Source organism: Pristiophorus japonicus, unplaced genomic scaffold, assembly GCF_044704955.1.
Source record: "Pristiophorus japonicus isolate sPriJap1 unplaced genomic scaffold, sPriJap1.hap1 HAP1_SCAFFOLD_973, whole genome shotgun sequence".
NCBI classification, from domain to species: Eukaryota; Metazoa; Chordata; class Chondrichthyes; family Pristiophoridae; genus Pristiophorus; species Pristiophorus japonicus.
The window spans coordinates 31,485-48,544 of record NW_027254902.1 but is presented as its reverse complement, the minus strand read 5'-3'; the positions used below and the strand labels follow the sequence as shown (position 1 = coordinate 48,544).

The following is a 17,060-nucleotide window of genomic DNA, read 5'->3' as shown; positions in this document are numbered from 1 at the left end:
TCCCTGTTGCAAAGGAAGGTAGCACAGCATCTGTTGCTCAGGAGGGCGGTACAGGATCTGTTGCTAAGGAGGGTGGCACAGTATCTGTTGCGAAGGAGGGTGGCACAGTATTTGTTGCTTAGAAAGTGGCACAGTACGTCTTGCTAAGAAAGTGGAACAGTATCTGTTGCTAATGTGTGTGGCACAGTATCTGTTGCTAATGAGGGTGGCACAGTACCTGTTGCTAAGGAGGGTGGCACAGTACCTGTTGCTAAGGAGGGTGGCACAGTACCTGTTGCTAAGAAAGTGGCACAGTATCTGTTGCTAATGCGTGTGGCACAGTATCTGTTGCAAAGGAGGGTGACACAGTACATGTTGCTAAGGAGGGTGGCACAGTATCTGTTGCTAAGGAGGGTGGCACAGTATCTGTTGCTTAGAAAGTGGCACAGTACCTGTTGCAAAGGAGGGTGGCACAGTATCTGTTGCAAAGGAGGGTGGCACAGTATCTGTTGCAAAGGAGGGTGGCACAGTATCTGTTGCAAAGGAGGGTGGCACAGTATCTGTTGCTAAGGAGGGTGGCACAGTATCTGTTGCTGAGAAAGTGGCACAGTATCTGTTGCTAAGGAGGGTGGCACAGTATCTGTTGCTTAGAAAGTGGCACAGTATCTGTTGCTAAGGAGGGTGGCACAGTCCCTGTTGCTAAGGAGAGTGGCACAGTCCATGTTGCAAAGGAAGGTGGCACCGTATCTGTTGCTCAGGAGGGCGGCACAGGATCTGTTGCTCAGGAGGGTGGCATAGTATATGTTGCTAAGGAGGGTGGTACAGAACCTGTTGCTTAGAAAATGGCACCGTTTCTGTTGCGAAGGAGGGTGGCACAGTCGCTGTTGCTAAGGAGGGTGGCACAGTCCATGTTGCTAAGGAGGGTGGCACAGTACCTGTTGCTAAGGAGGGTGGCACAGTACCTGTTGTTAAGGAGGGTGGCACAGTATTTGTTGCTAAGGAGGATGGCACAGTATTTATTGCGAAGGAATGTGGCACCGTATCTGTTGCTAAGGAATGTGACACAGTATCTGTTGCTAAGGAGGGTGGCACAGTGTCTGTTGTTAAGGAGGGTGGCACAGTGTCTGTTGCTAAGGAGGGTGGCACAGTATCTGTTGCTTAGAAAGTGGCACGGTATCTGTTGCTAAGGAGGGTGGCACAGTCCCTGTTGCTAAGGAGGGTGGCACAGTATCTGTTGCTTAGAAAGTGGCACAGTACCTGCTGCTAAGGAGGGTGGCACAGTCCCTGTTGCAAAGCAAGGTGGCACAGCATCTGTTGCTCAGGAGGGCGGCACAGGATCGGTTGCTAAGGAGGGTGGCACAGTATCTGTTGCGAAGGAGCGTGGCACAGTATTTGTTGCTTAGAAAGTGGCACAGTACCTGTTGCTAAGGAGGGTGGCACAGTGCCTGTTGCTAAGGAGGGTGGCACAGTACCTGTTGCTAAGAAAGTGGCACAGTATCTGTTGCTAATGAGTGTGGCACAGTATCTGTTGCTAAGGAGGGTGGCACAGTACCTGTTGCTAAGGAGGGTGGCACAGTATCGGTTGCTAAGGAGGGTGGCACAGTATATGTTGCTAAGGAGGGTGGCACAGTACCTGTTGCTAAGGAGGGTGGCACAGTATATGTTGCAAAGGAGGGTGGCACAGTATATGTTGCTAAGGAGGGTGGCACAGTACATGTTGCTAAGGAGGGTGGCACAGTATATGTTGCTAAGAAAGTGGCACAGTATCTGTTGCTAAGGAGGGTGGCACAGTATATGTTGCTAAGGAGGGTGGCAAAGTATCTGTTGCTAAGGAGGGTGGCACAGTATCTGTTGCAAAGGAGAGTGGCACAGTATATGTTGCTAAGGAGGGTGGCACAGTACCTGTTGCTAAGGAGGGTGGCACAGTATCTGTTGCAAAGAAGAGTGGCACAGTACCTGTTGCTAAGGAGGGTGGCACAGTATCTGCTGCTAAGGAGGGTGGCACAGTACCTGTTGCTAAGGAGGGTGGCACAGTATCTGTTGCAAAGGAGAGTGGCACAGTATATGTTGCTAAGGAGGGTGGCACAGTACATGTTGCTAAGGAGGGTGGCACAGTATCTGTTGCAAAGGAGAGTGGCACAGTATATGTTGCTAAGGAGGGTGGCACAGTATCTGCTGCTAAGGAGGGTGGCACAGTACGTGTTGCTAAGGAGGGTGGCACAGTATCTGTTGCAAAGGAGGGTGGCACAGTATATGTTGCTAAGGAGGTTGGCACAGTACCTGTTGCTAAGGAGGGTGGCACAGTATCTGTTGCTAAGAAAGTGGCACAGTATCTGTTGCTAAGGAGGGTGGCACAGTATATGTTGCTAAGGAGGGTGGCACAGTATCTGTTGCTAACGAGGGTGGCACAGTATCGGTTGCTTAGAAAGTGGCACAGTATCTGTTGCTAATGAGTGTGGCGCAGTATCTGTTGCTAAGGAGGGTGGCACAGTACCTGTTGCTAATTAGGGTGGCACAGTACCTGTTGCTAAGGAGGGTGGCACAGCATCTGTTGCTAAGGAGGGTGGCACATTATCTGTTGCTTAGAAAGTGGCACAGTATCTGATACAAAGGAGGGTGGCACAGTATATGTTGCTAAGGAGGGTGGCACATTACCTGTTGCTAAGGAGGGTGGTACACTATCTGTTGCTTAGAAAGTGGCACAGTATTTGTTGCTAAGGAGGGTGGCACAGTACATGTTGCTAAGGAGGGTGGCACAGTATCTGTTGCTAAGAAAGTGGCACAGTATCTGTTGCTCAGGAGGATGGCACAATATATGTTGCTAAGGAGGGTGGCACAGTATCTGTTGCTCAGGAGGGTGGCACAGTACCTGTTGCTAAGGAGGGTGGCACAGTACCTGTTGCTAAGGAGGGTGGCACAATATCTGTTGCTGAGGAAGTGGCACAGTATCTGTTGCAAAGGAGGGTGGCACAGTATTTGTTGCAAAGGATGGTGGCACAGTATATGTTGCAAAGGAGGGTGGCACAGTATATGTTGCTAAGGAGGGTGGCACAGTACCTGTTGCTAAGGAGGGTGGCACAGTATGTGTTGCTAAGGAGGGTGGCACAGTACCTGTTGCTAAGGAGGGTGGCACAGTATCTGTTGCTAAGAAAGTGGCACAGTATCTGTTGCTAAGGAGGGTGGCACAGCATATGTTGCTAAGGAGGGTGGCACAGTACCTGTTGCTAAGGAGGGTGGTACAGTACCTGTTGCTTAGAAAATGGCACATTATTTGTTGCTAAGGAGGGTGGCACAGTATATGTTGCTAAGGAGGGTGGCACAGTATCTGTTGCTAAGAAAGTGGCACAGCATCTGTTGCTAAGGAGGGTGGCATAGTATATGTTGCTAAGGAGGGTGGTACAGTACCTGTTGCTTAGAAAATGGCACCGTTTCTGTTGCAAAGGAGGGTGGCACAGTCCCTGTTGCTAAGGAATGTGACACAGTATCTGTTGCTAAGGAGGGTGGCACAGTGTCTGTTGCTAAGGAGGGTGGCACAGTGTCTGTTGCTAAGGAGGGTGGCACAGTATCTGTTGCGAAGGAGGGTGGCACAGTATTTGTTGCTTAGAAAGTGGCACAGTGCCTCTTGCTAAGAAAGTGGAACAGTATCTGTTGCTAATGTGTGTGGCACAGTACCTGTTGCTAAGGAGGGTGGCACAGCACCTGTTGCTAAGGAGGGTGGCATAGTACCTGTTGCTAAGAAAGTGGCACAGTGTCTGTTGCTAATGCGTGTGGCACAGTATCTGTTGCTAAGGAGGGTGGCACAGTACCTGTTGCTAAGGAGGGTGGCACAGTATCTGTTGCTAAGGAGGGTGGCGCAGTATCTGTTGCTTAGAAAGTGGCACAGTACCTGTTGCTAAGGAGGGTGGCACAGTCGATGTTGCTAAGGAGGGTGGCACAGTCCCTGTTGCAAAGGAAGGTAGCACAGCATCTGTTGCTCAGGAGGGCGGTACAGGATCTGTTGCTAAGGAGGGTGGCACAGTATCTGTTGCGAAGGAGGGTGGCACAGTATTTGTTGCTTAGAAAGTGGCACAGTACGTCTTGCTAAGAAAGTGGAACAGTATCTGTTGCTAATGTGTGTGGCACAGTATCTGTTGCTAATGAGGGTGGCACAGTACCTGTTGCTAAGGAGGGTGGCACAGTACCTGTTGCTAAGGAGGGTGGCACAGTACCTGTTGCTAAGAAAGTGGCACAGTATCTGTTGCTAATGCGTGTGGCACAGTATCTGTTGCAAAGGAGGGTGACACAGTACATGTTGCTAAGGAGGGTGGCACAGTATCTGTTGCTAAGGAGGGTGGCACAGTATCTGTTGCTTAGAAAGTGGCACAGTACCTGTTGCAAAGGAGGGTGGCACAGTATCTGTTGCAAAGGAGGGTGGCACAGTATCTGTTGCAAAGGAGGGTGGCACAGTACCTGTTGCTAAGGAGGGTGGCACAGTATTTGTTGCTAAGGAGGATGGCACAGTATTTATTGCGAAGGAATGTGGCACCGTATCTGTTGCTAAGGAATGTGACACAGTATCTGTTGCTAAGGAAGGTGGCACAGTGTCTGTTGCTAAGGAGGGCGGCACAGTGTCTGTTGCTAAGGAGGGTGGCACAGTATCTGTTGCTTAGAAAGTGGCACAGTACCTGTTGCTAAGGAGGGTGGCACAGTCCCTGTTGCTAAGGAGGGTGGCACAGTATTTGTTGCTTAGAAAGTGGCACAGTACCTGCTGCTAAGGAGGGTGGCACAGTCCCTGTTGCTAAGGAGGGCGGCACAGGATCTGTTGCTAAGGAGGGTGGCACAGTATATGTTGCGAAGGAGCGTGGCACAGTATTTGTTGCTTAGAAAGTGGCACAGTACCTGTTGCTAAGAAAGTGGCACAGTATCTGTTGCTAATGAGTGTGGCACAGTATCTGTTGCTAAGGAGGGTGGCACAGTACCTGTTGCTAAGGAGGGTGGCACAGTATCTGTTGCTAAGGAGGGTGGCACAGTATATGTTGCTAAGGAGGGTGGCACAGCACCTGTTGCTAAGGAGGGTGGCACAGTATATGTTGCAAAGGAGGGTGGCACAGTATATGTTGCTAAGGAGGGTGGCACAGTACATGTTGCTAAGGAGGGTGGCACAGTATATGTTGCTAAGAAAGTGGCACAGTATCTGTTGCTAAGGAGGGTGGCACAGTACCTGTTGCTAAGAAAGTGGCACAGTATCTGTTGCTAAGGAGGGTGGCACAGTACCTGTTGCTAAGGAGGGTGGCACAGTATCTGTTGCAAAGGAGAGTGGCACAGTATATGTTGCTAAGGAGGGTGGCACAGTACCTGTTGCTAAGGAGGGTGGCACAGTATCTGTTGCAAAGGAGAGTGGCACAGTATATGTTGCTAAGGAGGGTGGCACAGTATCTGCTGCTAAGGAGGGTGGCACAGTACCTGTTGCTAAGGAGGGTGGCACAGTATCTGTTGCAAAGGAGGGTGGCACAGTATATGTTGCTAAGGAGGGTGGCACAATACCTGTTGCTAAGGAGGGTGGCACAGTATATGTTGCTAAGAAAGTGGCACAGTATATGTTGCTAAGGAGGGTGGCACAGTATCTGCTGCTAAGGAGGGTGGCACAGTACATGTTGCTAAGGAGGGTGGCACAGTATATGTTGCAAAGGAGGGTGGCACAGTATATGTTGCTAAGGAGGGTGGCACAATACCTGTTGCTAAGGAGGGTGGCACAGTATCTGTTGCTAAGAAAGTGGCACAGTATCTGTTGCTAAGGAGGGTGGCACAGTATATGTTGCTAAGGAGGGTGGCACAGTATCTGTTGCTAAGGAGGGTGGCACAGTATCTGTTGCAAAGGAGGGTGGCACAGTATATGTTGCTAAGGAGGGTGGCACAGTACCTGTTGCTAAGGAGGGTGGCACAGTATCTGTTGCAAAGGAGGGTGGCACAGTATATGCTGCTAAGGAGGGTGGCACAGTACCTGTTGCTAAGGAGGGTGGCACAGTATCGGTTGCTTAGAAAGTGGCACAGTACCTGTTGCTAAGGAGGGTGGCACAGTACCTGTTGCTAAGGAGGGTGGCACAGTATCTGTTGCAAAGGAGAGTGGCACAGTATATGTTGCTAAGGAGGGTGGCACAGTACCTGTTGCTAAGGAGGGTGGCACAGTATCTGTTGCAAAGGAGAGTGGCACAGTATATGTTGCTAAGGAGGGTGGCACAGTATCTGCTGCTAAGGAGGGTGGCACAGTACCTGTTGCTAAGGAGGGTGGCACAGTATCTGTTGCAAAGGAGGGTGGCACAGTATATGTTGCTAAGGAGGGTGGCACAGTACCTGTTGCTCAGGAGGGCGGCACAGCATCTGTTGCTAAGAAAGTGGCACAGTATCTGTTGCTAAGGAGGGTGGCACAGTATATGTTGCTAAGGAGGGTGGCACAGTATCTGTTGCTAAGGAGGGTGGCACAGTATCGGTTGCTTAGAAAGTGGCACAGTACCTGTTGCTAAAAAAGTGGCACAGCATCTGTTGCTAAGAAAGTGGCACAGTATCTGTTGCTAATGAGTGTGGCGCAGTATCTGTTGCTAAGGAGGGTGGCACAGTACCTGTTGCTAAGGAGGGTGGCACAGTACCTGTTGCTAAGGAGGGTGGCACAGTACATGTTGCTAAGGAGGGTGGTACACTATCTGTTGCTTAGAAAGTGGCACAGTATTTGTTGCTAAGGAGGGTGGCACAGTATATGTTGCTAAGGAGGGTGGCACAGTATATGTTGCTAAGAAAGTGGCACAGTATCTGTTGCTAAGGAGGGTGGCTTAGTATATGTTGCTAAGGAGGGTGGTACAGTACCTGTTGCTTAGAAAATGGCACCGTTTCTGTTGCGAAGGAGGGTGGCACAGTACCTGTTGCTAAGAAAGTGGCACAGTATCTGTTGCTAAGGAGGGTGGCACAGTATATGTTGCTAAGGAGGGTAGCACAGTATATGTTGCTAAGAAAGTGGCACAGTATCTGTTGCTAAGGAGGGTGACATAGTATATGTTGCTAAGGAGGGTGGCACAGTACCGGTTGCTAAGGAGGGTGGCACAGTATCTGTTGCTAAGGAGGGCGGCACAGTATCTGTTGCTGAGGGTGGCACAGTATCTGTTGCTTAGAAAGTGGCACAGTATCTGTTGCAAAGGAGGGTGGCACAGTATCTGTTGCAAAGGAGGGTGGCACAGTACATGTTGCTAAGGAGGGTGGCACAGTACCTGTTGCTAAGGAGGGTGGCACATTCCCTGTTGCTAAGGAGGGTGGCACAGTCCCTGTTGCTAAGGAGGGTGGCACAGTACCTGTTGCTAAGGAGGGTGGTACAGTGTCTGTTGCTAAGAAGCACAGTACGTGTTGCTAAGGAGGGTGGCGCAGTACCTGTTGCTAAGGAGCACAGTACCTAATTGCTAAGCAGGGTGGCACAGTACCTGTTGCTAAGGAGGGTGGCACAGTACCAGTTGATAAGGAGGGTGGTACAGTATCTGTGGCTAAGGAGGGTGGTAGAGTACCTGTTGCTAAGGAGGGAGGCACAGTGCCTGTTGCTAAGGAGGGTGGCACAGTACCTGTTAAGGAGGGTGGTACAGTACCTGTTGCTAAGGAGGGTGGTACAGTGTCTGTTGCTAAGAAGCACAGTACGTGTTGCTAAGGAGGGTGGCGCAGTACCTGTTGCTAAGGAGCACTGTTCCTGTTGCTAAGGAGGGTGGCACAGTGTCTGTTGCTAAAGAAGATGGTACAGTACCTGTTGCTGACGGGGGTGGCACAATAGCTGTTGCTAAGGAGCACAGTGCCTGTTGCTAAGGAGGGTGGCACAGTGCCTGTTGCTAAGGAGGGTGGCATAGTATATGTTGCTAGGGAGGGTGGAGCAGTATCTGTGCTAAGAAAGTGGCACAGTACCTGTTGCTAAGGAGGGTGGTACAGTACCCGTTGCTAAGGAGCACAGTACCTGTTGTTAAGGAGGGAGGCACAGTGCCTGTTAAGGAGGGAGGCACAGTGCCTGTTGTTAAGGAGGGAGGCACACTGCCTGTTGTTAAGGAGCACAGTACCTGTTGCTAAGGTGGGTGGTATAGTATCTGTTGCTAAGGAGGGTGGCACAGTGTCTGTTGCTAAAGAGGATGGTACAGTACCTGTTGCTGACGGGGGTGGCACAATAGCTGTTGCTAAGGAGCACAGTGCCTGTTGCTAAGGTGAGTGGCACAGTGTCTGTTGCTAATGAGGGTGGCATGGTATATGTTGCTAGGGAGGGTGGGGCAGTATCTGTTGCTAAGAAAGTGGCACAGTACCTGTTGCTAAGGAGGGTGGTACAGTACCCGTTGCTAAGGAGCACAGTACCTGTTGTTAAGGAGGGAGGCACAGTGCCTGTTGTTAAGGAGGGAGGCACAGTGCCTGTTGTTAAGGAGGGAGGCACAGTGCCTGTTGTTAAGGAGGGAGGCACAGTGTCTGTTGTTAAGGAGGGAGGCACAGTGCCTGTTATTAAGGAGGGAAGCACAGTACCTGTTGTTAAGGAGGGAGGCAAAGTGCCTGTTGTTAAGGAGGGAGGCACAGTGCCCGTTGCTAAGGAGGGTGGCACAGTACCCGTTGTTAAGGAGCGTGGTACAGTACCTGTTGCTAAGGAGGGTGGTACAGTGTCTGTTGCTAAGGAGCACAGTATGTGTTGCTAATGAGGGTGGCACAGTACCTGTTGCTAAGGAGCACAGTACCTGTTGCTAAGGGCGGAGGCACAGTACCTGTTGCTAAGGAGGGTGGCACAGTGCCTGTTGCTAAGGAAGGTGGCATAGTATATGTTGCTAGGGAGGGTGGGGCAGTATCTGTTGCTAAGAAAGGTGGTACAGTACCCGTTGCTAAGGAGCACAGTGCCTGTTGTTAAGGAGGGAGGCACAGTGCCTGTTGTTAAGGAGGGAGGCACAGTGCCTGTTGTTAAGGAGGGAGGCACAGTGCCTGTTGTTAAGGAGGGAGGCACAGTGCCTGTTATTAAGGAGGGAGGCACAGTGCCCAGTGCCTGTTGTTAAGGAGGGAGGCACAGTGCCCGTTGCTAAGGAGGGTGGCACAGTACCCGTTGTTAAGGAGCGTGGTACAGTACCTGTTGCTAAGGAGGGTGGTACAGTGTCTGTTGCTAAGGAGCACAGTATGTGTTGCTAATGAGGGTGGCGCAGTACCTGTTGTTAAGGAGCACAGTACCTGTTGCTAAGGGCGGAGGCACAGTACCTGTTGCTAAGGAGAGTGGCACAGTGCCTGTTGCTAAGGAGGGTGGCATAGTATATGTTGCTAGGGAGGGTGGGGCAGTATCTGTTGCTAAGAAAGGTGGTACAGTACCCGTTGCTAAGGAGCACAGTGCCTGTTGTTAAGGAGGGAGGCACAGTGCCTGTTGTTAAGGAGGGAGGCACAGTGCCTGTTGTTAAGGAGGGAGGCACAGTGCCTGTTGTTAAGGAGGGAGGCATAGTACCTGTTGTTAAGGAGGGAGGCACAGTGCCCGTTGTTAAGGAGGGAGGCACAGTGCCCATTGCTAAGGAGGGTGGCACAGTACCTATTGTTAAGGAGCGTGGTACAGTACGTGTTGCTAAGGAGGGTGGTACAGTGTCTGTTGCTAAGGAGCACAGTATGTGTTGCTAATGAGGGTGGCACAGTACCTGTTGCTAAGGAGCACAGTACCTGTTGCGAAGGAGCACAGTAACTGTTGCTAAGGGCGGAGGCACAGTACCTGTTGCTAAGGAGGGTGGCACTGTTCCTGTTGCTAAGGAGGGTGGCACAGTATCTGTTGTTAAGGAGCGTGGCAAAGTATCTGTTCCTAAGGAGCACAGTTCCTGTGCTAAGGAAGGGAGCACGGTACTTGTTGCTAAGGAGGGTGGCACGGTACCTGTTGCTAAGGAGGGTTGCGCATTATCTGTTGCTAAGGAGCACAGTATAGTTTGCTAAGGAGGGTGGCACAGCACCTGTTGCTAAGGAGCACAATACCTGTTGCTAAGGTGGGTCGCATAGTATCTGTTGCTAAGGAGGGTGGCACAGTGTCTGTTGCTAAAGAGGATGGTACAGTACCTGTTGCTGACGGGGGTGGCATAATATCTGTTGCTAAGGAGCACAGTATCTATTGCTAAGGAGGGTGGCACAGTGCCCGTTGCAAAGGAGGGTGGCACAGTGCCCATTGCTAAGGAGGGTGGCACAGTGCCTGTTGCTAAGGAGGGTGGCAAAGTATATGTTGCTAAGGAGGGTGGCACAGTAAATGTTGCTAAGGAGGTTGGCACAGTATCCGTTGCTAAAGAGGGTGGTCCAGTATCCATTGCTAAGGAGGGTGGTACAGTATCTGTTGCTAAGGAGGGTGGTACAGTACCTGTTGCTAAGGAGGGAGGCACAGTACCTGTTGCTAAGGAGGGTGGTACAGTACCTGTTGCTAAGGAGGGAGGCACAGTACCTGTTGCTAAGGAGCATAGTACAGGTTGCTGAGGGTGGCACAGTACCTGTTGCTAAGGAGAACAATATCTGTTGCTAAGAAGGGTGGTACAGTACATGTTGCGAAGGATTGTGGTACAGTACCTGTTGCTAAGGAGGGTGGTACAGTATCTGTTGTTAAGTAGCACAGTACCTGTTGCTAAGGAGGGTGGCACAGTATCTGTTGCTAAGAAAGTGGCACAGTACCTGTTGCTAAGGAGGGTGGCACAGTGCCCATTGCTAAGGAGGATGGCACAGTGCCTGTTGCTAAGGAGGGTGGCACAGTAAATGTTGCTAAGGAGGGTGGCACAGTATCCATTGCTAAAGAGGGTGGTCCAGTATCCATTGCTAAGGAGGGTGGTACAGTATCTGTTGCTAAGGAGGGTGGTACAGTACCTGTTGCTAAGGAGGGAGGCACAGTACCTGTTGCTAAGGAGGGTGGTACAGTACCTGTTGCTAAGGAGGGAGGCACAGTACCTGTTGCTAAGGAGCATAGTACAGGTTGCCGAGGGTGGCACAGTACCTGTTGCTAAGGAGAACAATATCTGTTGCTAAGAAGGGTGGTACAGTACATGTTGCGAAGGATTGTGGTACAGTACCTGTTGCTAAGGAGGGTGGTACAGTATCTGTTGTTAAGTAGCACAGTATCTGTTGCTAAGGAGGGTGGCACAGTATCTGTTGCTAAGAAAGTGGCACAGTACCTGTTGCTAAGGAGGGTTGTACAGTACCTGTTGCTAAGGAGGGTGGCACAGTACATGTTAAGTAGCACAGTATATGTTGCTAAGCAGAGTGGCACAGTATATGTTGCTAAGAAAGTGGCACAGTGCCTATTGCTAAGGAGGGTGGCACAGTCCCTGTTGCTAAGGAGGGTGGCACAGTATCTGTTGTTAAGGAGGGTGGCACAGTATTTGTTGCTAAGGAGGGTGGCACAGTACCTGTTGCTAAGGAGGGTGGCACAGTACCTGTTGCTAAGGAGGGTGGCACAGTATCTGTTGCTAAGGAGGGTGGCACAGTGTTTGTTGCTAAGGAGGGTGGCACAGCGTCTGTTGCTAAGGAGGGTGGCACAGTATATGTTGCTAAGGATGGTGGCACAGTATCTGTTGCTTAGAAAGTGGCACAGTACCTGTTGCTAAGGAGGGTGGCACAGTCCCTGTTGCTAAGGAGGGTGGCACAGTCCATGTTGCAAAGGAAGGTGGCTTAGCACCTGTTGCTCAGGAGGGCGGCACAGGATCAGTTGCTAAGGAGGGTGGCACAGTATCTGTTGCGAAGGAGGGTGGCACAGTATGTGTTGCTTAGAAAGTGGCACAGTACCTGTTGCTAAGAAAGTGGCACAGTATCTGTTGCTAAGGAGGGTGGCACAGTACATGTTGCTAAGGAGGGTGGCACAGTATCTGTTGCTAAGGAGGGTGGCACAGTATCTGTTGCTAAGGAGGGTGGCACAGTATATGTTGCTAAGGAGGGTGGCACAGTATCTGTTGCTTAGAAAGTGGCACAGTATATGTTGCAAAGGAGGGTGGCACAGTATCTGTTGCTAAGGAGGGTGGCATAGTACCTGTTGCTAAGAAAGTGGCACAGTAGCTGTTGCTAAGGAGGGTGGCATAGTATCTGTTGCTAAGGAAGGTGGCACAGTGTATGTTGCAAAGGTGGGTGGCACAGTATCTGTTGCTAAGGTAGGTGGCACAGTATCTGTTGCTAAGGCGGGTGGCATAGTATCTGTTGCTAAGGAGGGTGGTACAGTACCTGTTGCTAAGGAGGGTGGCACAGTATTTGTTGCTAAGGAGGGTGGCACAGTACCTGTTGCTAAGAAAGTGGCACAGTATCTGTTGCTAAGGAGGGTGGCACAGTACCTGTTGCTAAGGAGGGCGGCACAGTATCTGTTGCTAAGGAGGGTGACACAGTACCTGTTGCTAAGGAAGGTGGCACAGTACCTGTTGCTAAGGAAGGTGGCGCAGTATCTGTTGCTTAGAAAGTGGCACAGTACCTGTTGCTAAGAAAGCGGCACAGTATCTGTTGCGAAGGAGAGTGGCACAGTATCTGTTGCTAAGGATGGTGGCACAGTATCTGTTGCTAAGGATGGTGGCATAGTACCTGTTGCTAAGAAAGTGGCACAGTATCTGTTGCTAAGGAGGGTGGCATAGTATCTGTTGCTAAGGAGGGTGGCACAGTATCTGTTGCTAGGGCGGGTGGCACAGTATCTGTTGCTCAGGTGGGTGGCACAGTATCTGTTTCTAAGGCGGGTGGCACAGTATCTGTTGCTGAGTAGGGTGGCACAGTACCTGTTGCTAAGGAGGGTGGTACAGTACCTGCTGCTAAGGAGGGTGGTACAGTACCTGTTGCTAAGGAGGGTGGTGCAGTACCTGTTGCTAAGGAGGGTGGCACAGTACCTGTTGCTAAGGAGGGTGGCACAGCACCTGTTGCTAAGGAAGGTGGCACAGTATCTGTTGCTAAGGAGGGTGGCACAGTACCTGTTGCTAAGGAGGGTGGCACAGTACCTGTTGCTAAGGAAGGTGGCACAGTATCTGTTGCTAAGGAGGGTGACACAGTACCTGTTGCTAAGGAAGGTGGCACAGTATCTGTTGCTAAGGAAGGTGGCACAGTATCTGTTGCTAAGGCGGGTGGCACAGTATATGTTGCTAAGGAGGGTGGTACAGTACCTGTTGCTAAGGAGGGTGGTACAGTACCTGTTGCTCAGGAGGGTCACACAGTATCTGTTGATAAGGAGGGTAGCATAGTATCTGTTGGTAAGGAAGGTGGCACAGCATCTTGCTAAGGAGGCTGGCACAGTATGTGTTGCTAAGGAGGGTGGCACAGTATCTGTTGCTAAGGAGGGTGGCACAGTACCTGTTGCTAAGAAAGTGGCACCGTACCTGTTGCTAAGGAGGGCGGCACAGTACCTGTTGCTAAGGAGGGTGGCACAGTATATGTTGCTAAGGAGGGTGGCATAATACATGTTGCTACGAAAGTGGCACAGTACCTGTTGCTAAGGAGGGTGGCACAGTATATGTTGCTAAGGAGGGTGGCATAGTACCTGTTGCTAAGAAAGTGGCACAGTAGCTGTTGCTAAGGAGGGTGGCATAGTATCTGTTGCTAAGGAAGGTGGCACAGTGTATGTTGCAAAGGTGGGTGGCACAGTATTTGTTGCTAAGGAGGGTGGCACAGTACCTGTTGCTAAGAAAGTGGCACAGTATCTGTTGCTAAGGAGGGTGGCACAGTACCTGTTGCTAAGGAGGGCGGCACAGTATCTGTTGCTAAGGAGGGTGATACAGTACCTGTTGCTAAGGAGAGTGGCACAGTATCTGTTGCTAAGGAGGGTGGCACAGTACCTGTTAGTAAGGAGGGTGGCACAGTACCTGTTGGTAAGGAGGGTGGCACAGTACCTGTTGCTAAGGAGGGCGGCACAGTATCTGTTGCTAAGGAGGGTGATACAGTATCTGTTGCTAAGGAGGGTGGCACAGTATATGTTGGTAAGGAGGGTGGCACAGTACCTGTTGCTAAGGAGGGTGGCACAGTATCTGTTGCTAAGGAGGGTAACACAGTACCGGTTGCTAAGGAAGGTGGCGCAGTACCTGTTGCTAAGGAAGGTGGCACAGTACCTGTTGCTAAGGAAGGTGGCGCAGTATCTGTTGCTTAGAAAGTGGCTCGGTAACTGTTGCTAAGGAGGGTGATACAGTATCTGTTGCTAAGGAGGGTGACACAGTACCTGTTGCTAAGGAAGGTGGCACAGTACCTGTTGCTAAGGAAGGTGGCACAGTACCTGTTGCTAAGGAAGGTGGCATAGAATCTGTTGCGAAGGAGGGTGGCACAGTATCTGTTGCTAAGAAAGTGGCACAGTATCTGTTGCGAAGGAGGGTGGCACAGTATCTGTTGCTTAGAAAGTGGCACAGTATCTGTTGCTAAGGAGGGTGGCATAGAATCTGTTGCGAAGGAGGGTGGCACAGTATCTGTTGCTAAGAAAGTGGCACAGTATCTGTTGCGAAGGAGGATGGCACAGTATCTGTTGCTAAGGAGGGTGGCACGGTACCTGTTGCTAAGAAAGTGGCACAGTATCTGTTGCTAAGGAGGGCGATACAGTACCTGTTGCTAAGGAGGGTGACACAGTACCTGTTGCTAAGGAAGGTGGCACAGTATCTGTTGCTAAGGAAGGTGGCACAGTACCTGTTGCTAAGGAAGGTGGCACAGTACCTGTTGCTCAGGAAGGTGGCACAGTACCTGTTGCTAAGGAAGGTGGCGCAGTATCTGTTGCTTAGAGAGTGGCACAGTATCTGTTGCGAAGGAGGCTGGCACAGTATCTGTTGCTAAGAAAGTGGCACAGTATCTGTTGCTAAGAAAGTGGCACAGTATCTGTTGCGAAGGAGGCTGGCACAGTATCTGTTGCTAAGAAAGTGGCGCAGTATCTGTTGCTTAGAGAGTGGCACAGTATCTGTTGCTAAGAAAGTGGCACAGTATCTGTTGCTAAGGAGGGTGGCACAGTATTTGTTGCGAAGGTGGGTGGCACAGTACCTGTTGCTAAGAAAGTGGCACAGTATCTGTTGCTAAGAAAGTGACACAGTATATGTTGCGAAGGTGGGTGGCACAGTACCTGTTGCGAAGGAGGGTGGCACAGTATCTGTTGCTAAGGAGGGTGGCACAGTATTTGTTGCTAAAAGTGGCACGGTATCTGTTGCGAAGGAGGGTGGCACAGTACCTGTTGCTAAGAAAGTGGCACAGTATCTGTTGCGATGGAGGGTGGCACAGTGTCTGTTGCTAAGAAAGTGGCAACGTATCTGTTGCTAAGAAAGTGGCAACGTATCTGTTGCTAAGGCGGGTGGCACAGTATCTGTTGCTAAGGCGGGTGGCACAGTATATGTTGCTAGGGCGGGTGGCACATCATCTGTTGCTAGGGCGGGTGGCACAGTATATGTTGCGAAGGAGGGTGGCACAGTATTTGTTGCTAAAAGTGGCACAGTATCTGTTGCTAAGGAGGGTGGCACGGTATCTGTTGCTAAGGAGGGTGGCACAGTATCTGTTGCTAAGGAGGGTGGCACAGTAGCTGTTGCTGAGAAAGTGGCACAGTATCTGTTGCTAGGGAGGGTAGCATAGTATATGTTGCTAAGGAGGGTGATACAGTACCTGTTGCTTAGAAAGTGGCACAGTTTCTGTTGCGAAGGAGGGTGGCACAGTACCTGTTGCTAAGGAGGGTGGCACAGAAACTGTTGCTTAGAAAGTGGCACAGTATCTGTTGCTAAGGCGGGTGACACAGTACCTGTTGCTAAGAAGGGTGGCACAGTACCTGTTGCTAAGAAGGGTGCCACAGTACCTGTTGCTAAGAAGGGTGCCACAGTACCTGTTGCTAAGAAGGGTGGTACAGTACCTGTTGATAGAGAGTTGCATAGTACCTGTTGCTAAGGAGCACAGTACCTGTTGCTAAGCAGGGTGGCACAGTATCTGTTGCTAAGGAGGGTGGCAGAGTACCCGTGGCTTAGGAGGGAGGCACAGTATCTGCTGCTAAGGAGCACAGTACCTGTTGCTAAGGAGGGTGGCACTGTACCTATTGCTAAGGAGGGTGATACAGTACCTGTTGATAAGGAGGGTGGTACAGTGTCTGTTGCTAAGGAGTGTCGTACAGTACCTGTTGCTAAGAAGGGTGGTACAGTACCTGTTGCTCAGGAGGGTGGTACAGTGTCTGTTGCTAACGACACGATACATGTTGCTAAGGAGGGTGGCGCAGTACCTGTTGCTAAGGAGCACAGTACCTGTTGCTAAGGAGGATGGCACAGTACCTGTTGTTAAGGAGCGCAGTATCTGTTGCTAAAGATGGTGGCACAAGGAGGATGGCACAGTACCTGTTGCTAATGAGGGTGGTACAGTATCTGTTGCTAAGGAGGATGGCACAGTACCTGTTGCTAAGGAGGGTGGTACAGTATCTGTTGCTGAGGAGGGTGGTACAGTATCTGTTGCTCAGGAGGGTGGTACAGTATCTGTTGCTAAGGAGGATGGCACAGTATCTGTTGCTAAGGAGGATGGCACAGTATCTGTTGCTAAGGAGGATGGCACAGTACCTGTTGCTAAGGAGGGTGGTACAGTATCTGTTGCTAAGGAGGATGGCACAGTACCTGTTGCTAAGGAGGGTGGCACAGTATCTGTTGCTAAGGAGGATGGCACAGTACCTGTTGCTAAGGAGGATGGCACAGTATCTGTTGCTAAGGAGGATGGCACAGTACCTGTTGCTAAGGAGGATGGCACAGTATCTGTTGCTAAGGAGGGTGGCACAGTATCTGTTGCTAAGGAGGATGGCACAGTACCTGTTGCTAAGGAGGATGGCACAGTATCTGTTGCTAAGGAGGATGGCACAGTATCTGTTGCTAAGGAGGGTGGCACAGTACCTGTTGCTTGTTGAAGCTGTTCGCGCACTGCTCAAACTGTTCATCTTTTGTTTCTATAGTTTTGCCAATTTTCTGGAGAACCTGCAGGAGAAAAGCAACGTTTGGTTCAGCACCACGACAGTTTAGACAGTGTTGAGACTCAGCTGGGCCTCGAGCAACTCTCTCTTTAACACAACCGACTCTCAGAATTATTTTAATATTTCCTGTGGCAGATTTCCCTGGAAGCTAGCGGTCGCAGAAGAGAATGAGGCGCAAAGCCTGGAATGGCTCATTCCACTCCAGTTA

The 17,060-nt window shown here is 50.7% G+C and overlaps 1 protein-coding gene across 1 annotated transcript in view; it reads right to left on the bottom strand.

The window, feature by feature from the left end:
• The window catches only part of LOC139258424 (bridging integrator 2-like), a gene marked incomplete at both ends in the record, with an annotated part of 50,364 nt that extends 33,508 nt beyond the window's left edge, over nt 1-16,856 (bottom strand). The window contains one exon of the mRNA XM_070874777.1: nt 16,776-16,856. Within this exon, the coding sequence (XP_070730878.1) occupies nt 16,776-16,856 (81 nt within the window). The remainder of the gene's footprint in view (nt 1-16,775) is intronic.
• Nucleotides 16,857-17,060: the final 204 nt, after the last annotated feature.